The sequence below is a fragment of the Poecilia latipinna genome, unplaced genomic scaffold, assembly GCF_001443285.1.
Source record: "Poecilia latipinna isolate Pla-1442-1.1 unplaced genomic scaffold, P_latipinna-1.0 Scaffold1333, whole genome shotgun sequence".
NCBI lineage: Eukaryota > Metazoa > Chordata > Actinopteri > Cyprinodontiformes > Poeciliidae > Poecilia > Poecilia latipinna.
In genome coordinates this window covers 141835-166187 of record NW_015113949.1, presented here as the reverse complement: position 1 = coordinate 166187, position 24353 = coordinate 141835, and the positions used below count along the sequence as shown (strand labels likewise).

General features: G+C 39.7%; 1 protein-coding gene across 10 annotated transcripts in view; it reads left to right on the top strand.

The window, feature by feature from the left end:
- The first annotated feature begins 878 nt into the window (after positions 1–878).
- The window catches only part of grip1 (glutamate receptor interacting protein 1), a 49279-nt gene continuing 25804 nt past the window's right edge, over positions 879–24353 (top strand). For 3 of the 10 annotated variants that reach the window (XM_015055740.1, XM_015055734.1, XM_015055732.1), the window contains exons 1-8: positions 880–1199; positions 17419–17499; positions 19910–20060; positions 21120–21265; positions 22307–22390; positions 22468–22543; positions 22618–22763; positions 23637–23784. In XM_015055740.1, coding sequence (XP_014911226.1) covers positions 1064–1199; positions 17419–17499; positions 19910–20060; positions 21120–21265; positions 22307–22390; positions 22468–22543; positions 22618–22763; positions 23637–23784 — 968 coding nt within the window. In that variant the 5' untranslated portion in view covers positions 880–1063. Of the gene's footprint in view, positions 1200–10295; positions 10580–17418; positions 17500–19909; positions 20061–21119; positions 21266–22306; positions 22391–22467; positions 22544–22617; positions 22764–23636; positions 23785–24353 lie in introns of those variants that run through there. The other 7 variants (XM_015055738.1, XM_015055733.1, XM_015055737.1 and 4 more) reach the window with 6 other exon arrangements.

Sequence of the window (24353 nt, the reverse complement as noted above, 5' to 3'; positions counted from 1 at the left end):
AATATTACAACTTTTTTGTAAAAAGTAATATTCCATCATAAATTTAATCTTAATTAAAACGTAAACAAACAGAAGTTTGTAAAACAAGATGGCCACCGTAGACGTGAAAAAATCCTTATTCTCCAAAAGTCAAACATTTAATTAATCAATAAAATTGATTTATCACCCAGCTCTACTTTTCATATTTCTGAGAATTTTTTTAGTTGGTCTGCTGCATAAAATCTCCATAAAAAGCATGAAGTTTATGATTTCTGTGACAAATTGTGGTAAAATATTGGTCTATGGAGGCAGAATCAGAAACTTGTGAGCGTTTTCTGGGGGATGCTGGTGTTGCTTTGGTCCGGTTGGAGCGAGCAAACTGAGAAACGCTGACCAGGTGTTGTTTCCAGAAAGACAGAAAACCGGTGGAGAAAAAAAAACGCCGCCTCTTCCTCTCAGCGCGCAATTACAGACCATGCCGAGGAATCCAGAGCCCTCCCCTCCCCCTTGGAGTGTGAAGAGGAGGAGGAAGGTGGCAATCATGGATGAGAGGGAGGAAAGGATGACAAAGAAAGGGAGGAAGGAGCTAATGAAGGAGAGGAAGCACACAATGGAGAGCAGAGATGAAGGAGTGTTTTGTGTGTGTGTGAGGCGAGGTTTTTGATTGGCCGAGGCCGGCGAAAGAAGACTGGAACAGAGGAGGAGAGGAAGGCTGCAGAGAATACAAAGAGCAAGTGTGTCAGAGAGAGTGTGTGTGAGGCATCCAGAGGTGTGTGTGTGTGTGTGTGTGTGCGTGTGTGCGTGTGTGTGTGTGTGTGTGTGTGTGTGCGCGCGTGTGTGTGTGTGCGCGTGTGTGTGTGTGTGCGTGTGTGTGTGTGTGTGTGTGTGTGTGTGTGTGTGTGTGTGTGTGTGTGTGTGTGTGTGTGAGTGCAGCAGCAAGCAAAAAGCCAAGAGGAGGAGGAGGAAACCTGATCCCACTCCCTCTCCCCGTCTGCCTGTGTGGAGCTGCGCTCATCGTCCTCAGCATCGCTGCTAGCTTAGCCCGGCCCAGTTTGGACCCGGTTTGGACCCGCGGCGCGCCGGGATGGAGCGGTTCCTGGCCCTGCTGCGCCTCCTGAGCCGGAGGCGGCGAGGGAGGCGGTACCGGGCGGACGACGACTACCAGGAAGGCTACGAAGACGTTTACTACTACACCAGCAAGTACAACACACACCTTCTGAGTGAGTGCTGCAGGCAGGGCAGCTTATCAACAGATTATCACTGCTGAAGGGGCTCCAAGCTGGGGCTGGAGTCCTCCTCAGAGGACGCCGGGGGGTTTGAAACGGCCCGGCTGGGCGCAGGGAGCAGGTGCACGCGAGGTTCCCTTCGATTTGACTTTAAAATGAGGTGAAAATACGAGCGCGTGGCGGCTTCTCCATTATAGATGAAGGTCTTTTCTCAGTTACGGCACACACGCCCGCTCAGGTGTCCAGGTGGCTTGTTGGTAATAACAAGGCAGGAAGTGTTTACAGGAGGAAGGAATGTGGGAAATTCACATAATTCCAGGTTTCTGTTGCGTTTAAATCCGGCTGAACTTCAACAGGCGTTGCAGGAATCCTCTTCTTAGCTTTTATTTACAGATCAGACTTCTCCTGGTGGATTTATCGTGATTAATCTAATTTAGTAATCAATTAATCGTTAGCTGGAGCATACACTCTAAAAAAGAACATTTGCTGAAAGAACACAGCATGTTTTTCTCTGTGTCTAAGAAAAATTAGTAAAAAAAGAGAAAACCTGCGACTGCAGCTGCTGTGTATTTTCTTTATCTTAGCGCTGAAGCGATTAATCGGATTAATCGTGATGATTTGATTATTGAAATAGCAAATTTAGTAATTGATTAATCATGAACTGGTATTCTTTAGAAATTAAAGTTTATTGATCTTTGAGAGAAACTGGATGTTGTTGGTTGATGTGAATCTTTAGTTTGGAACAATTTATAGCGAAAATCTTTGTAAAAAGCCATTTTTAAGCATTATGGCTTAAAAATTAATCTTTTCAATGATTTCTTTGTTTTCTAAAAAATAAATTACAAATGAGAGAGAATATGTTTAAAAAGTGTTTTTTATTTCAGTCATCCCTTCTGTGAGTTGCACGTCGCAGGATTTTGGTGTAATTATAACAACTTAGCCAAAATATTAGCAGAAAAAAGATGCAATTTTACCAGAAGAAATCTTAAAATTATGTGAAAAAATGTTTTTTTCTGTAAGAAGAAAGAAGTGTAGTTCTTTCTTCAAAATACTCAGTAATTTTTACGAAAGTTTCAAAGTGTTTCCTTATGTTTAAAATCAACGTTTAGCTTCTCAAGATGCTCAATATTTTACTTTTTGGTTATTTTTGGAGATCTCATGAAGTTGCCACTTTATTCTCATATTATTTTAACTGTTTTGTCGTACGACTGTTAATGGAAATAAAAAATGTAGCCTGACCTTCATGTTCAGTTCAAAGTGTAAAGCATGCTTGTCAAACAAGATGGCCGCCCTGAGCAAGGAGTACATTGGTGAAAGAAAAATCCCAGTTTTCCAAAAATTCAATCTTCCAAAACCAAAAATTTGATTAATAGATTAAATCAGTTTAATGCTCAACCCTAGAAGACTTCAATAAAAAATATTTTCCATCTTCAGACTTTCCAATCGACCAGCCCTGTTAAAATCTTTATTCTCTCGTCTTTAGCTTCAGTTTAAATTTGACCGTTTTCAGGCGTTTGCCTCATTAACAACCCAAACGCTTTTATTTCTAACACGGCCGAGTCTGACAAAGCTGAGCTGTCTTCCATCCGTCCCTGAATAAATTTACAAATCAGGCCTCTGCAGATCTGATGCCGTCAGATCAGACCGGATCTGTTGCTAAAAAGGTGGCAGGGCGTGGCGCTTTCAGCCTGACCCTGCAGGTTTTTACGTTTTTAGACTCTGATTTACCCTCTGAGGCCAGTTTTAGATCTAAATATACCAACCAAATCAATCTATTGAAGTGATAATGTTCAGACTTGCTTTAGGCACCTGGGGCATCAAAAGAAGGCCATTTGCTTAAAGAACAACAGACAAAAAGCAGCAATTAAGCTAAAACTGTACAGAAATATATAAATATTGCATTTAAAATACAAAACTCTGGACTCCTAAAGTGGTAGTTTAGCTTCACCTGGTTTAAAAAAAATCTTATTTAAAATTTGAAATCTGGCTCTCTCTCGCTCTTTCACAGCCTGAATGAAACACGCATATTGGATATAACAGTTTTCTCAAGTTTATTTCTGAATAGTGTGACAGATGTGATACATCTCATCGTAGTGTCAGAGTTGGATGCTAATATTTGGTTGGATGGAGTGTCCCTGGAGAAGATGCCCAGAATGCTGAAGGTACTGGTGAAAAAATGGGATTTATTGCACCTGTTATTGTGCAGCCTTGATGAAAATGGCAAAGAGGTTGTAATACAGTTACAGCTTCCATAGTTTGATTCGTTCTACTGATTTTTTAGGTGGTTTATGGTCTGGAAATGATGGAGAAATGTTAAAATCTGAAGTTTCATCCCAATTTCCGGGCTTTAAAGGATAGAAATTTAAAAAAAAAAAAAAGCTCCAACATATTTGCTCCTGGATGATTAGAGAGGATATTTAGTGTTTGATTTCCTGCAGCTGATTTTCATGGGTGAACCCCGGTTCCCGTCGCCGTCTGCAAGCCTTCAGAGAAACTGCCGACTGGACTTTTCCAAACTGATTAACGATTCTGTTTGGCCGCTTCTCGCTGGTTTTCCCCCAAAGAAGATTCAACAAACAACTCTGAGTGTGAATTTAATCGCCTAAAACATGAGATCTGAGCATGTTTACATGCTGAGATTTACTGCTGAACTTTGACCCTGCTTTGGGAATGTACAGTTTGTGTTTGTTTGTGTTGCAGAGCTGCCAAAAGGCATTTCTCGAAGCCATCGTCCGACTCAGGGTGTGTTGTGGTCATTGCAGCGTGTGATTGTATTTGAAAGCGATTTATGGCTGGTTGACTGACTAACCCGGAGACAAACACAGAAACTCTCCTCAGACCTGCTTTGTTGGGGCTTTACTCCCTGATTTAATGTGCAGCGGCTCTGTTAACCTGCTTTACTAACATTAACGTGACGATCAGTGATACTCGGGATTTTACCTCTTTCCCCCTCAGGAGTCACATTTCTATTCAAAGGGGAGATGTGTTTATGTGCCAGGCTCATTTTTACAAATCTAAGCATTAGTTTAATCATTACTGTATGAACACATGAATCCGTTTCTGACAAATATTAGAAACAAAATCTATGCAGACTAAGTGATCAACGTCTCAGGTAGAAGTTGGGACTGATATAAAATTTACATTTATGTGCAAAAAGTAATTTTTAGGAATTTATATCAGTTATAACAGTTATAGATAACATTATAATCTATTATTTATCAAAGGACATAAAAAATAATTTTCTGAAATGAGCAAAACAAAGTAGTATATCACAGGATTTACCAGAGTGGAGAAGGAGACATTTCTTTAGAGGTCCCACCACAGTTAACAGTCTAGACTTTGACTAGGCCATTGCAGCACCTTGATTCTTCTCTGTTTACTCCCTGAATCAGTCTTGGACAGATTGTCTCATGCTTGACAATCAACCAGCAGCAAAAAATAAATATTTATTTTGAAATCTTGAAGCTAACTACGCAGCTCCAACCTAAATATTTAGTTAGCGAGCTAAACTTTAGTTTGAATCCAACCTAAATGTTTAGTTGGCAAGCTAAATATTTAGCTTTATGCTAAATATTTAGCTTCATTCTAACTAAAAGTGGCTTTTATAATTGAACAAATGGTAACTGTATGGCTTTGGGAAATCAAGCCCCATTTTTCCTTATTTCAGACTAAATAACCCAAATTATTGCTGTTAATTTTTGACTGTGTAGCTTTACAAACGGCGCCCCCTACATCTTTATTTATTATGCTATATTAATAAATATTATCTTGAACGTTTTCACATTTCGTAATGTTACACCAACAGACTGCAGTGTGTTTTATTGGGACTTTTTGTGCCAGAGCAACACAAAAGTCGCTCATAAACATGAAATGAGGGATAAATCTTTGCAGTTTGTGGTGCAACATGACAAAATGTCAGACTTTGAACTTCTCAGATTAAATGTTTCCCCCTCAGATCTGTTGATGACGAGCAGCTTTCTAATATTTTTAGTAGTCGCTGTCACCTGCCTCACCTTCCTCTCCGACCGCTCCGTGATCTCATTATGTGCAGAAATATTTTGATGCATACATTAACACACAGAGAAAGTGACTGTTGGGTGATCCAGAGCTCAGAGCGGTGCAGCCGTCATGTGTGATGCGAAGGCTGCTGACATAGAAAATGTGCTAATTAATGCCTTAAATCGGCACTCGGTTAACATCTCTGCGTCCAATGTGACGGAGATGGAGGATCAGGAAGCTCTGCTGCGTCTGATTGTTCCTGTTTGGAGGAAACAAATCTGTTAAAAGCAGGAACATCTTTGTTTTTATCCCTTCCTGGCTGCCATTAGCAGACCCATCATGAAGTGTTCGCCTACATGTTTTTTTCCATGTGTGAATGTGTTAGACTCCCCTCAACTCCGCCGGCTCCCAGGCCCACGTCCGCCTCTCGTCCGTCAGCTGCCGTTGGCGCCGAGCCGCTCCATCCGGAGGCGGCGTTCTTCTCCCGATTATCTTCACAGCCCATGAACACACACGAGCGAGCGGCGGAAAGTAGAGCAGAAATCCACGCAATTAATTAATCTGCAGGCCTCTCAGGATTCACCGCGCTTTCCCCTCATTATTTGGATTTGATGTTTAATTAGTTCTTTTAAATTAAAGAACAACTTCCTCATTTTTCCCCCTCCGATTCCCTTCAGACAGTTGCCAGTTCATTAGGTACATCTGGCTCTGAGTGATGCATCAAACCCGGCGTTGCCATATTTCTACTGCTCAGGACGTCCTGCTGGTTTCTGTCCTTGCTGCTGTTTTACTCTCTTAATCTGCAGCTTCATATTTTACTCTCATGGCTGGGAAAATTGGTCAATGTGACGCTTTGAATAATTTCTTCTTAGTTTGAGCAAAACTTTCTGTTTGAAACAACTTTCTCTATAATCTGTGTTGAAACTCCAGGACTGCTGAAATTCCTCACCACATCTTTAGTTCGCTTTAATCCAACTCTGGTTCGTTTGTTGATGCAAACTTTGCAAACCTCGGTCTCTGTTCAGTTAAAGTGAACTCTGGTGCGATTTCAATGTCATCGCCAATACTGCTCCAAAAGCAGGAAGTGGAGAACATTGCAAGGCATTCTGGGTAAATACAACCACAGCAAACTAGCTAGTATTAGCAAAAGAAATGACTTGTGGTCTTTAGCCAAAGACAAGAGAGAAGTCCTACAAATGCTAACATCCATTTTTGTTTATATTTCACAAAGGAAGTAGAGCTCAGTGTCTTCAGAGGTTTTTGTATTCTTTCCTTCAGTGGTTCTAGGTGCAGCGCCCCTACAGGCCAGGAGGGGAACAGGTTGCTCAAAGGGTTTAGTTGTTTTGACTCAGTGCAGTGTGATAGAGAACCACAGCAGCTGGAAGTAGAACAAATGTTGCGGTTTTGGTCCCAGATTGAACCGAGTCTAACGGACCAGCTAAAGCTAGTTGTCTTTTGCTTTTTAAGTTGCTTTCATTCCATGTATGGCACAGGTTGGTCGGTGCGGTTTGGTACGTTATTTTACGGTCCGGCGTATTCAGGAGAGCGTTCCCACTGCCAGCTGGACCCAAAATCGATTTAGACACCAATACATATTTCCCATATGACGTCACACTTCTGTGAGCTTTGTATTTGATGCTTTGAGCTGCGCTTGCCTACCAAGATGGCGGTCAAGTTTGTGGACTCTGAAGACGGAGTACCCAGAGGGATTCAAACCCAGGACCTTTTTGCTTTAGGGCAACAATGCAAACAACTTGGATTCTTTGCCATGTTTTGTTTTTTTTATTCTTACTCCACCTGGAAAAGCCGGAAGGAGAGTTCTGGTTCTGGTCGGACTTAGTGTGTCGCAGCTGCAGCCCATCTGGACCGCCTCTCACATGAGCCGGTCCGTCGGACCGAGACTATTCTCTCTAATTAAGGGGTGGCACGTCTCTTCTTCTTCTTCCCGTCACAGCAGTGGCGTTATTAACACCCAGTTTATGTGCGCACACAGAAGAAGATGTCATGGTGACTCAAAGCCTCGTGTTCACACACACACACGCACGGACACACACACGTACACACACACGCGCGCACACACACACACATGCACGGACACACACACACATACTGATTTTGTTTTGAAATGCCAGCAGCTGTGATGATAATCTGGAATGTGTGTGTGTGTGTGTGTGTGTCTGTGTGTGTGTGTGTGTATGTGCGTGTACGTGTGTGTGCGTGCGTAAGTGTGTGTGTGTGTGTGTGAGAGAGAGAGAGAGTTCTGCTTTCATCTGTAAAATCACTCTTTTGTACGTCGCGGGGTCGCTCTCGCCCCTCAATTATTCATTGGCCTGTTTCCATGGTAACCGCTGTGGCCGCATGCGTGTGTTCGGCAGCAGCGGGACGGGCTTCATCAGCTCGCGACGGTGTATTATTACAGGTGAGGTGCGTTCAGGGACGTCCGTAAAGTTGGGCACTCAGCAGCAGGACCTTTCTGCACTGGAACTGGTTGGTTTGGATCGATGCTGAATCTGGTTCTGTTTTCTTTTGGTTCTACTTCCTGTATCTCTTTTCTTGGTTCTGATTCTTCAGATTTTGAAAACTTTTACCAGTTCAAGTCGCAATATCGGCTTATCTTGGCCCGGTTTCTCGGTTCTGCTGGATAAATCCACCTTCTGATTTATGATACAACGAGTTATGTTCATTAGCTGGTTCTGGTTTGTTAGCTGGTTCTGGTTCGTTAGCTGGTTCTGGTTCATTAGCTGGTTCTGGTTCATTAGCTGGTTCTGGTTTGTTAGCTGGTTCTGGTTTGTTAGCTGGTTCTGGTTCGCTAGCTGGTTCTGCCCCAGTTTGTTGGATTTTAACAGATTTCTTTCATTTTATCCTGTTTAAATTCTTTGGACTTTTCAGAACCAGTGTTATAGATAAGAGCTGGTTCTGCTTTTAGACTCTTCCCTTGGTTCTGATGGGTTTGCTTCTTCATGTAGAGGGTTCTGGTTCTGGAGGAACACTGTGATCCATGTAGTTCTGCTTCTTCTGGTTCAGAATCCCAGAGTCCAGTTCTATCTGGGTTCTGGTTCTGATGGGTTTATGGATCTCAGCTGGTTCTTCTTAATTTCTGTTGTTAACAGTTTTACTGGTACTGATCCAAGATACATTCGATGGTTCTTCTGAGTCCGGTTCTGTCTGGATTTCTCTGATCTGCTCAGCTGGTTCTGAGTTGTTGGGTTTAGCTCGGATTGAACCCCATTGCTTGAAGGTTTCAGAACCATTGTAGGATATGACGGGTTCTGTTTGGTTTGGACCTCTACTGAGCCCGGATGTTTCTTGTTGTTGGTCATTTGTTGGGTTCTAAGTGTTCTGGTTCTGTTTCAAAGTGCCCTGGGATCTTTTTTGTCATATTATTTGATTTGGGTCTGGGTTCTGTGTGGTTCTGTCTGGCAGTCTGGTTCTGAAACTCCACAGTGGTTCTCATCTAACTGGTTCTGGTTTCTGTTGGGTTTTATTGATATAAACTGGTTGTGAATGGTTTGGGTTTTTTATATTTTATCCTCTTGGTTCTGGTTCTGGTTCTGGCTTTAGATTATTTAGAGTTTCTGGTTTTGGTTCTGACTGATTTGGGTCTTTGCTTTGATTAATCTGCTTCTCACAGGTTCTGGTTTTAAATATTTTCTAAATTAATCTAGTTGGAGTTGGTTCTGCTGATTCAGAACCATTTGTCTGGTTCTGGCTGGATCTTTCAGAAGTTTTGTCAGACCCAGTTCTGACTGGTCTGATGGTTAATCGGATAGAACTTCCTGTGATTCTGCTTTTGGGCTCATATTTCCTCCACATTTCTCTGGTTCTTGGCGTGTTATACTTCCTCCACCATCTTTGGTTCTGTTCGGTTCTGGTACCTCTAAATCCTGGTTCTGTTCCTCGTGCTCCAGTTCTGAACGGGTTTGGTAATTTCTCCAGAATCTCATTCTTTAAGCTGTAATCTCTCTGCCCTTCTTCAGGTTCTGATTTTATGTTGCTCTTTCTATAATTTCTTACTTTTTTCTGATTTTTGGAGCCAAATACTGAGATTAAATATTACTGGAAGTTAAAAAAAAGTAAAAAAAAAAGTTTGGTTTAAAGATAAATGATAGGGCTGTAGCTACAAGCTGCGATGCTGCCGTGTCACCATTAGGAGACGTAACAGTCTCAAAGTGAATGTGATTGTAAATCTGACCAGCAGGGGGCAGCAGACATCAGATTCTGAGACATTAGAAGTCTTTGTTGGACTGAGGATGATGATGCTGGTGGGGAGACACGGACTGAGGAAGGCTCACAGAGAGAGCGGTTATAGTAAAATATCACAGATTATACCTTTAATACACAATGACTGACGTTAATCTGCTGTAATCTGCTGCTGGAACACTGACCTACATGTCTGTCCACTACCTACTGCAGGACACGCCCCCTTATCAGCTGCCGGCCAATCACCTGGCACACAGCGCAGGAGGTGAGTTCTGATTGGTCCGCACAGCGTCAGGAGTTAAACCGCTGCGGCCTCCAGAACCGGACCGTTTAATTAGTCTGGGTCAATTTAATAATTGATTTTATCGGATTTGTTGTGAATAATGCTGCTCATTTTGAATGTTTAATCTGTTTCTGCTGATGTGTCGTCTCTCTTTTCATTTTGTGGTTAAATTAAACATGGAATAAATACTTATTATTGTAATAAATATTAATTAAGTAGAAAATCAGTCATTTTCTTCTGAGGGTTCAGAGGCACTCACAGTAAAAATTGAAGTTTTTAAATAAAAAAATAAATGAATAAAAATAAAATTAAAATAATAAAATTAAAATAATAAAAGGTCACAGAACTCTGAAAATTATTTTGGTTTATAACAAAAACAGTAAATTCCATCCATCCATCCATCCATCCATCCATCCATCCATCCATCCATCCATCCATCCATCCATCCATCCATCCATCCATCCATCCATCCAGATGCTCAGTCCAGTGGTCAGATACAGCAGCCTCCCTCCTCCTCATCTTCCTCCTCTTCATCCTCCAATCTGCGCAGACTCTTCCTCCCCCTCCCCCTCTCCTCCCTCTCTTCCCCTCTGGCTGATTCTTTTTATTTTTTATCTGAGAGCTTCACATCTGCAGCGCTCTCCGCCTCCCTCTCCCGCCTTCGATGACAGTTTCGGTTTGAGGAGCTCCTCCGTCTCTCAGCCTCTCGCAGAGGAAGAGGAGGAGGAGGAAGAGTAGTATTTCCCATTTTTCCTGTCTTTCTTTCCCGTTCTTCATCGGCGGCGGCTGCACCTGCATGGCGCTCGGGGGGGAGGCGACGCTCGGCTCGGCTTCACTATGATCGCCGTGTCGTTTAAGTGTCGCTGCCAGATCCTGCGTAGGGTGAACAAAGGTAGAGACAGCGTGTGTGTGTGTGTGTGTGTGTGTGTGTGTGTGCGTGTGTGTGCGTGCGTGTGTGTGTGTGTTAGCATGCAACATACATGCTGCATGTTGGTCTTGTGTCTCTGGCGGCAAACTGCTGACATTGAACATGAAGAGAGGAGAAGGGGTTATTGGGGATTACAGCCAGCTGTGTGTGTGTGTGGGTGTGTGTGCGTGTGTGTGTGTGTACATGTGTGTGTTAAACGATCTCCTGATGGATCCATCCAGTTGATGGCTGCAGGTTGCTGCGGCTCCGGGCAGCGTCTTATTATCCAGGATCTGATATTCATGTGTGAACAGGAAGCAGAGCAGGCAGGCGATGGCTGGTTGGTTGTTTCTGATCAGATTCTCCGTCTTTCAGTCCGGGTTGAAGCTTCAGGTGTTTCTTGGCTGCTTCTTTTTTTTTTTTTTTCCTTTTCATCGCTGTGACACAACTTTCAGGGCGAAACTGTGAGCTCGAGTTTTTTTCTCTCCTGTCAGAAAGAGTTTGTGTCACGCTGAAATATTATTCTCTGAGATTAAAGTCAAACTTCTCGTACTCGACTCTTCAGGTCCAGCTCAAAGCCTCGACTCTTACACTAACTGTGCTCAGTCCACTTGCATTAAATTCTAGTTTGTTTGCCTCCCAAGTCCGGTTCTTTTGGGGAGGTGTTTATGCGCAGTCGAAGTTTGGTCCACTTACAAACCTAGGATGTTGTCATACCTGGTAGTCTGGTAAACTCGGTTCGATTGGGACCAAAACTGCAACATTTATTACATTTTCAGCTGCTGTGGTTCTCTTTCACATCCACCAAATTAAATGAACACGCTGTTACCCTCCTCACCTGTGGGGGCACTGCACCAAGAACCTCTGAAGGAAACGACATGAAAACCTATGAAGACGACACTGTCCTCAACTTTCTTCTACACAAAATGTACACAAAAATGGAATGGCATCAGATTTCAGCAGTTAGAGTACTTTGCCTTTGTCTTTTGTAAAAACGTACATCACATTTTTCCTGCTAGCTCTAGCCTAGCGCGTTTGTTTTGGTTGTATTTACCCACAATGCCCTGCAGTTTAGTCCACTTTCTGCTCTGGTCTGTTTGGTGTTTACATATGCATTTGAACCATAACAGGACTACAACGCTTGGCATTCTGGGTAAATACAACCTAACAAACCTGTGAGGCTAGCGCTAGCGGGAGACATCACTTGTGGTTTTTAGCCAAAGATGAAAGAACAACTGCTAAAAAACATGGAAAGCATTTTTCTTTGCATGTTGTGAAGAAAGAAGTTGAGCTTCTTTGGTTTTCGTGTTGTTTCTTTCAGTAGTTCTTGGTTCAGCGCCCCCACAGGCGAGGAGGGGAACAGCTTTTTCAAAGGATTCAGTTGGTTTGACTCAGTGTAGTGATAAAGAGAACCACAGTAGCTGGAAATGTAACATATGTTGCAATTTTTATCCCCAATCAAACCAAGTTAGGTGGAAAAACCCTAAATTGTTCAAATTTGACGTGTTTTTCTCTCAGACCTGGCTAAGACAGGATAATTTACCTGACTTAACAGCCAAAAATAGCTCTTCTTTCAACCGTTTGCTTTCTTAAAATGTCAAATTAAACATCAACATGACAGGAAACATGCATCATTCATCAAACCCTTCAGGGAGTCAAAGCCTTGACTTTTGCTGAAAAATGAGTCAGTTTTTGCTGTATGCAGCCAGGAATCTGTCCTTGGAGGTTCACATCCGGCTTCTTTTTACATGAAATTATCAATATTTTAAAGAGATAGCTGTCTGTTTAACTGTAAACCTCCAGGTTCCAATGTTAGGAGCGCTGTCCTGGGATCTTTGTTGAATTTGTCATTATTAAGGTTTAAACCTTAATAATGGTTTAAACCTTTATTAAAACCCTTATTATTATTATTAAGGTTTATTAAGGTTTAAACCTTAATAATGGTTTATATAGCCGTCATATAGGGAGACATGTCTGTAAATCCTAAGATTTACAGACATTCACTTTATTGTCTAAAATAAATAAATATGTTGTATAATGTGAAAGAATTATCTTGAGAGACTTGACAATCCAGCACCGTACAGAGTGATTTAAGAGCTCTTGTTGGGGAGCACAGTCCACTAACATTAAACTTTAGTGACTAAAAACTTTAATTTGAAGCTTGATTTCTGTCAAAACTCAGCTAGACGTTGCTCTAACTGATTCAGACTTTCCATTTTTCTAAATAACAGTTTGAACAGAATACTTTTTTTTAGCAAGCCACAAGATTACTATTCAACTTCCTCTCTTCTCAACATAAAAGTTGAGCAAAGTTCACGTTTAACTCGTGTGTTTAGCTGCGTTACGTTAATGTCGCTGTCATAATGTTACTCTACTAAGATGCTGAAATGTTAACTTCAGCCACACATTCTCTCCTTATTGTTGCTATATTTTTTTTTACTAAAAATGAAAAGTAGGAACATTTATTTTTATTTTTGTTGTAATTTCAGAGGGTTATTTTTTTCCATATCAAATGTAAACAAACTCCTTTTTAATTTCTCTGATTTTATGACTTGTGCTTCTCCTCATGTTTCGGTTGATATGTTTTTTTTTATCTGCCTTTTCTTTTCATTTCTGCTTCTTCCTCTTGTTTACACAGTTCAAAAGTTAGCTGGTTCAATGTCATGGTTTACTGGGACGTTACAGATTCAATTGAATTATCATTATACAACCAGGATTGTGCTGCAGCCTCACAGACGAGGTGAAAACAACATCCAAATTAGGTCTGAATGACTAAATCCTGAACAAACAGCAACAGTGTTGGAACAAAACATTTTTGTCAGTTGGAGTTTATTTCAGGACACTTTCTGCTCTGTTTGCTATGTGTACTTTTGATTTTTTATTTGTTTTTTACATCAAATAATGAATCAGTGGAGAAATAAAAATAGTACTGAGTTGCTATTGGATGTAAAATGTAAAAAATTAGCTTTTCTTCCTCTGACAACATTAGTAAAATCAAACATTTCTCATCTGGGCTGTAAGTATACAAGTAAGGTGCAGCGTAAATATTTTTTTAATTACAAATTTTTCCTACGGATTATCATCCTGTTTTTGGTAGAAAAAGAGAAAATAGAAAAACGAGCAGCCATTGCACAGTGCATACTGCAGTAAATCCTTCTAACCAAACATGCTGGAATTCTGGCGGGGTTGCTAGGCAATGGGCGAAACTCTGGCGGGGTTGCTAGGTAACATTGCAGTACCTGCAGACTCTTCCATGATAATTTAACAAAAAATCTCGCAGCATGACTCTAATACTTTGTCGTTCAACTCAGAAGGGTTGATTGAAATAAAATCGACTTTTTGAAAATATTTTCTCTGTTGTTTTAGAAAAGAAACCCATTTAATTGGATCTTATATGGAAAAAAAATCAGGGATTTTATTTTTAAGCCGTATTCCCAGACAGGTAATTTATTGGATTAATGTTTTGTATTCACAAATTAACAAGAACACCTGATCTGAATGTGCTTTCCTTTTGTTATCTATATTTAGATGTCTGTAAAAAAACCTAATATTTAACCTTTTGAACAGCAGATGGTTTATTGGATTACATGAGCTGCATCCTCCATGTCCCAGCAGCAGAACCAGGCTGGAAACCAGAACCTCGTCTGCCTAAAATCCGTTGAGACTCTGACTTTGGCTCCGCTCTTCCCCTCTTCTTCCTTTTTAATTACGGGAATCACAGCAAACACTTGAACAAGTTGGACTCCGTCCTCCACTCCAAGCCCCAGGACTCCCAGGATCAAGCTGGGGAATAACTTTCATCATTTTTGCCTCCATTTGAAGTTTCGCAGCTCTTTTTATGTGGCTCAGTAGGTTTCCTCTCGCAGCCAAACATCTTGACTCGGTGGTTTTTAAAGCAGCACCTCTTAACGTCTGAATTTAACCCTCGGAGAAAAGCTTTGTCTCCGCCACAGCGGCTGCTCCTTCGGTTCGCCTGTGTGTTTTAAACGGCTTTGAATGAGTCTATAATAAGGTACGGAGCGTCAGTGTGTCGCTGTATTCCTCTGAGGATATTAAATATACAACTGAAAACACAGCTCAGCTTTGAAACCCCACATAGTAGCTGCAGGACAAGAGTAATGAAAGTAAATGCAAATATTGTTTATTTTTAATAAGCAGCAAGCCTTAGATCTTCGGTACGGGACATTTTTAAAGACATTTAGGGATATAATGAGGTAAATTATTACATTATGCATTCCCAAAATGAAAACCAGGTCCTGAGAAGGTGTTATCCAGTCAGTTTCTGCCAGCACCGATCAGTTTATAGCCATCGATCTGTACAGGGACCCCCTGCTGCTTCACCACAGGATGAAGGGAATCACTCAGAACAACCTTATCGATCTGCAGGCGCTGTGAGGAGACCTTCGTCAAAACAACAAACTGACCTGAGCTGTTTGTTACACCTGTTATCTGAAGCTCTCTTAAGGTCTGAGCTTTGACTGGGATGATTTGACACCTCAATTCTTTTTATTCTTGTTTGTCCATTTGTTCAGCTCTGCTTGGACAAATGAGCTCATTTAAATCTAGATTACTATGCAGAGTTTGTACAGGTGATCGATTATTCTTTTGAACATGTTAGGGTAGGTGTATGGCCTATACAAAACATGTTCGGTAGATTTTTTGCATGATAATGAGATTTTTGTCTCTTCAGTTCTGTCCTGTTTTAGGGACTCATCACTTTAAATCCAAATAAACTCAACATTTCAAACAGATGCGCATTTATACAACCGTACATCTTTAAAAAGCATCAGTAGCGCCTCATGCACAACCAACCGGAGTGCAGCAAGTGGTTTCTGGATGGCAAGTCAACAATAAAACACTTGACTTTTCCAGCAGCCGTTGTACAACACATGCAGCAGTTAAACCAGCTGACCAAATATGCTGGAGCTCTGCTTTGGTTGCTAGGTAACAGTCAGAACTCTGCCTGGGTTCCTAAGGTACGGGCAGTGCCTGCTGATTTGTTACATTACATTCCAGAGGTTTTTGAAACAACTCATTTTCCAGACGCCAAAAAACATGAACTCATTCCTCAAAATCTAAAATACATCAGGAAATCTTTATTCTGTTTGTAAAAACACAAAATCAATGAGTCAAACTAAGACTAGATTGTTATTTGACTTTGGTTACAGAAGTACGGACTCCCTTTAAACGCGTTTAAAGATCATTTGCTGCTACTTTCCCTCATGTAGTGACGGCTAGGGTTGGTTTTCACTCCCTGCTCCTGCTTTTGGGTTTCATTTCTTCTGAATAAGTAATGAGATGGTGTGAAGTGTCATGTTTTGTTGCTGTTCACCTGATTTTAGGATGTCCTGATGCAACAAACATCGCTTGTTTATATTTTAGCATCACTGGAAATGCAAATTTAATCCTCAGTCTCAGTGAATTTACGTCAGGATTTCATCCAAAGCCTTTATTTGAGCCTTATGCAGTATTATACAGAGCATGTTGAGTACATAGTAGTGTCGCTGAGCACAGAAAAGGCTGGATGCTGCTGCCCTACATCTGAAGGAGGAGGAGGAGGCTCGGCTTTCATCTTCACTTAGATATGGTCTGAATGTGAGTGTGTGTGTTACAAGTCTACTGGGGACCAAAAGCTGAAACAATTACATTCAGGGGATTCAATTTGGAGAGCGAAATAAATACAATCCTGAAATTTTATCAGAAGACGTAGTTTTAGGGTCAGAAACCATCTTCAGTGCAAGCTGAACCTCCAGGATAGCAGTGTCCTCACAATGGCTGCAAAACATTGAAGTGTTTCCACAATCTCATTTTGCTTCTGAGCCGGGCTGCTGGAACCGAACAGAGCCGATCCAGATCAGATTAGAATAAATTACAGCCCAACAGGAAGCCAAAATATAATAACGCCAAAGTAAAGAGCGAGATGAAACAGAAAGAGCTTGACTGAAAACTTTTGGTTATTTTGGTGTTTTCTTTTAATAATCTGAGATTCTAACTGGATTAAAACTCATAATTAAATCAAACCATCAGTCTATATTTACTGACAGTTTTTTATCTTAAACTTTTGTTTTACTCATTAAAAAAGATAAACATAAAAAAATAGTTTTCTAGACAAGTAAAAAGTCTGTTGTTGTCTGTGTTGATAAATTGTCTAAATATGTTATTTAGGGTAATATCTATATGTTTCTGTGTGAATTGTGATATTTTTTGCACATTTATTTAGTTTTGCAATATTTTTGCCTAAGACCGTCTCAGTGCTGCCCTCTTTTGGTCGGATGGTGGCTACTGCAGTTGAACTGTTGTACCTGTTACAACAGACTGATGAAAAACAAAACACTTGTCTTGCATACAGCTGTAGAACCATGCTGGAATTCTGCTGTGGTTGCTAGGTAACGGGCGGAACTCTGCTTGGGTTGCTAAGTAACGGTGCAGTGCGCTGGAATGTGACTTAACAGTTGGGAGGTTTTTGAAATGACTCCTTTTCCAGACACCAAAAAGATGGCTTGGTGTTTTTTTAAGCACTTTGGTTGTTTTTAGAAGCAGTAGAAACAAAAAAGGAAGTACAAAAATTAGCAAAATGTCAATTTTCCATAATTCCCGTATAAATGAATGGCTGGAGCTTGAAAATCAGTTTAAGGAACTGATGAAACAGAAAGTTTTTTTTTTTCTTTCCCAGAATGATGTAAGATTTGTTTAAAACTACCCAGTAGTTGTTGGTGGGACGTCTGAAGCGAAATAAAACCAGACAGAAGTGTTGTTGTTCTGAATCCAGCTGATTGGAGTTTAAATCAATAAATGATGTTTTTTTTTCTGTGTTTTCCTTTCAGATGAAGGGCCGTACACAAAGCACCCTGCCGGGTCGCGACCTCCAGATGGAGCGCTGGCCATCAGGAGGCAGAGTATTCCAGGTAACACTCCCACCATCATCCTGCTGACGGTTTAAAATTAGTTACTGGGATTCCTGCGGTTGGGAGTAAAGCAGCTGAAAGTGGAGAACAGGAACAGCTGATATTTTCCTCCCATTAGTTGTAGGAAGATGCTTTGTTTGCACTTTATCTGCTCCCACCTGGAGCTGCTGTCCTAGTTAGGACTGCTTTCTGCGAAAACCTGCCAGGTGCTTGTTATAAGGAAGAGTTTAAACTATTTGCAGAAACTGGTGGAAATGTTTGTTTAATGTGTTTACACCAGTAAGACCAGTAAAAAGAAAATCACTTGGAGACGTACGATGGTTTCTCTGAAAGCATCAGAGAAACCATAACGGTTTCTCTGTTTTGTTTTATTTTATTAGTTATTTAGATTTAGATTTATTTATCTAATTTTGTTAAGTGTTATGTACTTATATTTTGATTTTTATGTGCTATAACTACTTGGTTTGGAAGAATATGTTTTTAAAATTATTTTAATTAATTATATTTTGGCGTTCTTGTTTTTTTTGGATTTATAAAATAAAATAATTTTTTTAATTGTTTTGCATTGATTGGGTTATATTTTAGTTATTTAGTTTTGGTTAAAATATTTTTTTTTTTTTTATTATTTCATCTTGTTTTTTATTATTTTAATTAAATGTAATGTGTTTGACAGTTTATTTGTTTTGACATAAAATATTGCTTCAAATTTAATATAATTTTTGTTGTACTTTTTAAATGGTTTGTAATTATTATTTTTTAATAGATTCTACTTTATTTGGTCTGACTTTTTTAATGTAATTGCACTATTTTATTGTTTTTTACTTTAGTTTTTTTGCTGTCTTTTATTTGCTTAAATTTTTCATTAATTCAATTTTACTGGATTATTTTATTTAAGTATTTAATTCATAAAGTCAAGTTTGACGTTTTACATTCCCAGTTGGATAGACTTTGTTGGCTTCCAGTAACAAGCAGTTGGTGAAATTAAATGGTTTTTTGCATTTCCATTAAATCACAGTTAAAATTAAACCTTCAAAAAGTGCTGCGGGTTAATTTCCCGGTTGAACTCCTGGCACAGAGACTGGAGGTTGATGCTGCTTCATCAGCGGTGGAACAGAGGAGGCACAGTTCAGGCTGCAAAGAGCCCGTCTACAGAAATAGAGCTTCCTGTGAGCCTGGCTTTCTTCCTCAGCTCCTTTTAAGTAAAAAAAGCCGTTTTGTGAAGAAACAATTTTAGAAGTCACTCCTCTGCAGCTGCAGGGAGCTGCTTCATCAAACATGGGAGCAAAATCAAAGATTGGAGGTTTTCTTAGTTTAGATGGAGTCGCAGTTCGCTGCTGTTTGTGAAGCCGTCGTAATTCTATCGCTGAATGGACTGAGGTGAATCCCTGACTCATTAATATTAAAATCCAACGACTGAGTGAAATCCAGATTTCTGTTTTATCACCTGAGGACGGTTCACATCGCGCGGCAGCAGCTCTGTAGTTTCCTCGCGCCCAGCGCTTCCTCTGCTGAATAATTCAGAGGTTTGATAAAAAATAGATGGCCGACAGATCAGGAGATGACTTCTTTTCTGTTTGTTGGGGTTATTATTTAATTTCTCCTTGTGTTTTAGAGAAACACTACGGCGGCGTGTTAGGGTCATTGTAGACGGAAAAAAGGAGTAAATTTCCACCAAAAAACCCTGAAATTTTATAGAAAAAACAAGAACATTTCTAAGTTTGAAAAGTCAAAAAATTACTACAAAAAATGAAATTTTGAGATTAATCTCAGAAATTAAAAATATCATTTTTTTTCTAGCAAATTTGTGACTTTTCAAGCTCAGAAATTTTCTTGTCTTTTCAATAAAATTTGAAGTTTGAGTCTTTTTAAATCAAACCTTTGACTTGTCAAACTCAAATTTACAAGTTTTATTTAAAAAATTTCTGAGATTACTTTCAAAATTCAACTTTTGGAGTTCAGAAATGTCTTTTGTTTTAGTTTCTGAGATTAATCTCAATTTCTGATTTTTTTCAAGCTCTTTTCAAACTCAAATTTCATTACTTTTTCTCGAAAATTTCTGAGATTAATCTAAAAATTTCTGAGATTTTTTTGGCAAATATTGACTTTTGTGGCTCAGAAATTCCTTGTTTTGCTTTTCTCTTTTGTTTTATAGAAAATTTTTGAGACATTTCTGAGCTTTGTTTCTAGCAGATTTTCTACTTTTCAAACTGAGAAATTTCTCAGTTTGAAATTTCTAAGGTTAATTTCAGAATTTTTGAGCTTTTTTTTCAAGCTGAACAAACTAAATTTTTTTTCTTTAATTTTCTGAGACTAATCTAGAAATTGCTGAGTTTTTTGGTGGAAATGTGCTTATTTTTTGTCTACGATGGCGCTGTTACGCCGTCGTAGAAACACTGACGATGAGCCGCAGTGACCTGTTTTTCAGAAGAGTTTCGGGGCTGCACGGTGGTGGAGCTGATGAAGAAGGAGGGAACTACGCTCGGACTCACCGTTTCAGGAGGAATCGACAAAGACGGGAAGCCTCGGGTTTCGAACCTGCGACAAGGAGGGATCGCTGCAAGGTGATATCGATTAATTTCGTCTACATTTAAACGATACCGCTCCCTGGAAACTGCGGATGTTTGGGAAAAAGTTCCCCGTTTCGACGGCACTTTTGGAACAGCTGTAGATGCCATGCCAAGCCGCTAGATGGCTCTGTGATTTTAGTATTACAGTGAACGCGCATGCGCTTTTGACCTTTAGCTTCCATCTCTCTAGCTTTCACCTCATTCCTGTATTTTTCCTGTCAGAGGTTGTGTTAAATTGAACAGATTAAGTAGTACACAGAGCATAATGTTATCCGCAGTTGTTTTTGTTGTCATTTGCTCGTTTATTCACATAAAAATGTTGCGTTCCAGTTGCTAGTGAAGTGGGAACTCGAAGCTGGGTTTGACGTTACACCCGAGGTAACAGCGTCATAATTTCAACATGGCGGCGCCCATAAACTAAAGCTATTGCTTGCAATAGCTCACACACTCATAATTATAAGCTTTACGTTCCATAAACAAACACCATTTTTTGATTTGTTCGGTTTAGAAACGCACTATCATGTGTGTGTTGTGTAAAATAATTATGTTTTCAGCACGTCTTATGTTCACTGAAGTCCTTACTGGGGCCAGTCAGAGTTGTTCCCAGTTTCCAGAGACAAATCTGATTTCGGAGGGCGTTCCAGTTGATTTTTTTTCGACTGGAAAACCTTATTTTCCTGTTGCAGATCTTCAATCAGAAAATATTAACCTGTCTCCCGTTAACCAAATACTTGTGTTACACATATTATGACGGAGTATTAGGACCACGCTAAGAAAAGAAAAACGTGAGAATAAAGTCATAATATTACCACTTTATTCTGACAGTATTATGATTTTATTCTCGTAGCATTTCAAATTTTTTCTTGTAATGTTTTTGACTTTACTTGCGTGCTGTTTTTACTGATTTAATTTTGGTGCTATTTCCTTTTGTCTTTATTCTGAGTTCATTCTTGTAATTAGTTTATTTTCTTAATAAAGTTTATGTTTTTATATATATATATATATATATTCCATAGCATTTAATAAAACTCACAACCATCTCTGTTTGTTCAGGAGTGACCAGCTGAATGTGGGCGACTACATCCGCTCGGTCAACGGCATCAACCTGGCCAAGTTCAGACACGACGAGATCATCAGCCTGCTGAAGAACGTCGGGGAGCGTGTGGTGCTGGAGGTCGAGTACGAGCTGCCGCCCGTCTGTAAGTGACTCAGCATGTTCATACTTTCCTTCTCAGGAGCTGAAATTTATTCAGTTTTGAATTTAGGAACTACTTTAATCTTCCAAAAGCATTTACATCCCTTGAATTTTTTTAATATTTTGACATGTTGAAGTAACATTTTAGTACAGTGGTGCATTAGGCCCATTGTAGACAGAGAAGAATACATTTCTGCCAAAAAACTCCCAGAAATTTTCACAATAAATCTCAGACATTTTCTAGAAAAATGGGGAATTTCTGAGTAACAAAAATCTAAAGATTTGTGAAAAATAAAGTTAAAAATTTTGAGATTAATCTTAAATCTCTTTTTGAAAATACTTGAACATTTTCAACTTTTGAAACTCAAAAATTTCCAAGTTTCTTTCTAGAAAATTTCTGAGTAATTTAAAGGTTTTTTGGTTTTTGGCAGAATTAAATCTTCAACTAATTTAATAATTGATTAATCGTTATCTAGAGTATACACTCCAGTTATGCTCTAGTTAACGAGTGTATGCTCGTTATCTGTCAGCAAAAGCTCATTTGCTGACATAAACAACATACTCAGAGCAGTAATTAAGCCAAAACTGTACAAAACATATAAACATTTCGCATTTAAGATAAAATCTTAATTGTCTGTAAATATATTTTACCCAAAACTCCTTAGGTGGCGTTTTTTCCTATTCAGCTGATTCAAATTTACTAAAGGAAAGCTGCGTTATGGCATCTTACATAATAAAATGTTTATTTTCTTATTTAAAGAAGGAATTTATTTGTTTATTTCTATTCCTTAATGTATTTCTAATATTATAACGAAAATGCTTAAGCAGTTTAATGAAAAATCTGCAGAATGGGACAATATTTATCAGATTAATGATCAGGATAATCATTAATTGGATTATCTGATTAATCGATTAATAAAATAATCGTTAGTTGCAGCCCTAAATGTTCTTCTATAACAGTCGGATCTGATTTAGTTCCACATATGGAAGTGGTATAAATCTGATTTGTACCTGTTTGTGTGTTGACGATGTGTTTCTGTTGCAGCCGTGCAGGGGTCAGGGGTCATTTTTAAAAATGTGGAAGTGACGCTTCACAAAGAAGGGAACAGCTTCGGCTTCGTCATCAGAGGTGAGCGCGGCTCGGTTTGTGTTTGAGCATCTCAAAAATAAATGCAAACAAAACCATAAAGCGACTCGTTCTTACAGGAGGAACGCATGAGGACAGGAATAAGACCCGCCCCATCGTCATAACAACCATCCGGCCGGGCGGACCCGCCGAAAGGTACCGACCTCTGCAGACTTTTTGTCCCTGTGGAGCTTCTGTAGGAGCTAAAACCTGACGTTGTCGTTCTGCAGAGAAGGAACCATCAAGCCAGGCGATCGGTTGCTAAGCATCGATGGGATTCGTCTCCATGGCAGCACGCTGTCGGAGGCCATGAGCATCCTGAAGCAGTGCGGCCAGGAGGCCACGCTGCTGATCGAGTACGACGTGTCGGTGATGGGTCAGTTCGGTTTTTACTTCGACAGGAAGTCATGATTTCTGCAGCTTCACTGTGAAATGTTTGTTTTGTTGTTTAGGATGTTTGATTACAGCCTTAACATCAGGAATTTCCAGGAGAAGTTATAGAAAAGTTTTAAATAACAAAACCTTGTTTATTTATTAAATTTTAGTCAATCTTTTGATAATTTAACTTCAAACAAGACAGACTGCAGGATTCTTTCTCTTATCAGAAAAGTATGAGAAAGTGTAACTTCCATTATTTTTTGAAGGAACATATTTAAATATTTAAATCGTCTTCTGTTGCTTTGCACATTGATTACACCTTAAATATGCAACTAATTTGTTTCTTGGAGGAAAAGTAAATAATCACTTTATAATCATGATTTTAAATCTAGTAAATTAAAACAGCTGACAAAACTTTTAGAAGTTTTTTCTGCATTTACCAATTTGTTTTATGTGAGAACTTAAGATGGTAAGTGTCGGGGAAATTAATTAGTTAAGGTAAAGGAATTGATCGATCCTGGATAAATTATCGTATATATTTGGGAATAAAAGCAGCTTGTAAGTAAATTTCACGTTTTGTATAAAGTTTCAGGGAAAGTAATAACTTCCTGGACAAGAACCTATAAGTTACATTAAAATAACTCAATAAACTCCAGAAAAAATTTTTTATTTGCTTTGAAGGAAAATTAGCTTGTAACTTCCTGGACAGGAACAGGTGAGTTTGGAAAAGAATTACTTGTAATTTCCAGATAAATGAACCCACAAGCTGCTGCCATAAAACCATCAGAGTCCATGAAATGTAAGGTTACTGAGGGCGGAGCCCTGTGGAACGCCAACCAGTGAACACCAGTGACTGCTTTCACCCTTTCAGACTCGGTTGCCACGGCGTCGGGCCCCCTGCTGGTTGAGGTTGCCAAGGCGGCAGGATCCAGCCTGGGCGTGGCTCTGTCCACCTCCATGTTCTGCAGCAAGCAGGTCATCATCATTGACAAAGTCAAACCAGCCAGCATAGCAGACAGGTATGAGTCTGACGCTCTCTGATCCAGTTCAAGTGTAGATTGAAGATCTTTTATTATTTATTTTTGGATTCATTTGCAGCTTAATTTATATTTGCACTAAACCTTTGTGCTAAACCTAAAGCAAAATCACAAATATTAGTCCCGCTAATGCTAAAGCGCTATACCAACATGGTATTGAGTGCAAGCTAATGCTAAAAAGCTAAATCACTACCTTCATTACACACCTACCTGCACTTCAGGAAGTGATTCTTTGGAACTGACTGGGCCTGTCGCGATAAACGATAAATCAGATAAATCAATTAATCGCACGATAAATTAAACCTATCCACCTCATTTTAATTATCGGCTTTATCGTCTCTTCGGCCTTTTTTCTTTCTGTTGATGACACTGAATGAAAAAAGGCTCAACTCCGGTGCTCTTCCTTAGTGTAATGTCCAGCTCACACTACACAAGTTGTTGGCCGACTGTCGGCCTATTTTCAAAACCTGACAGAAATCCTAGGTATAACGGTGCGATCGGGTTCATAGTGCCATGTGGGGTCCAGCCAAATGGGCACAAAATTATGGCTA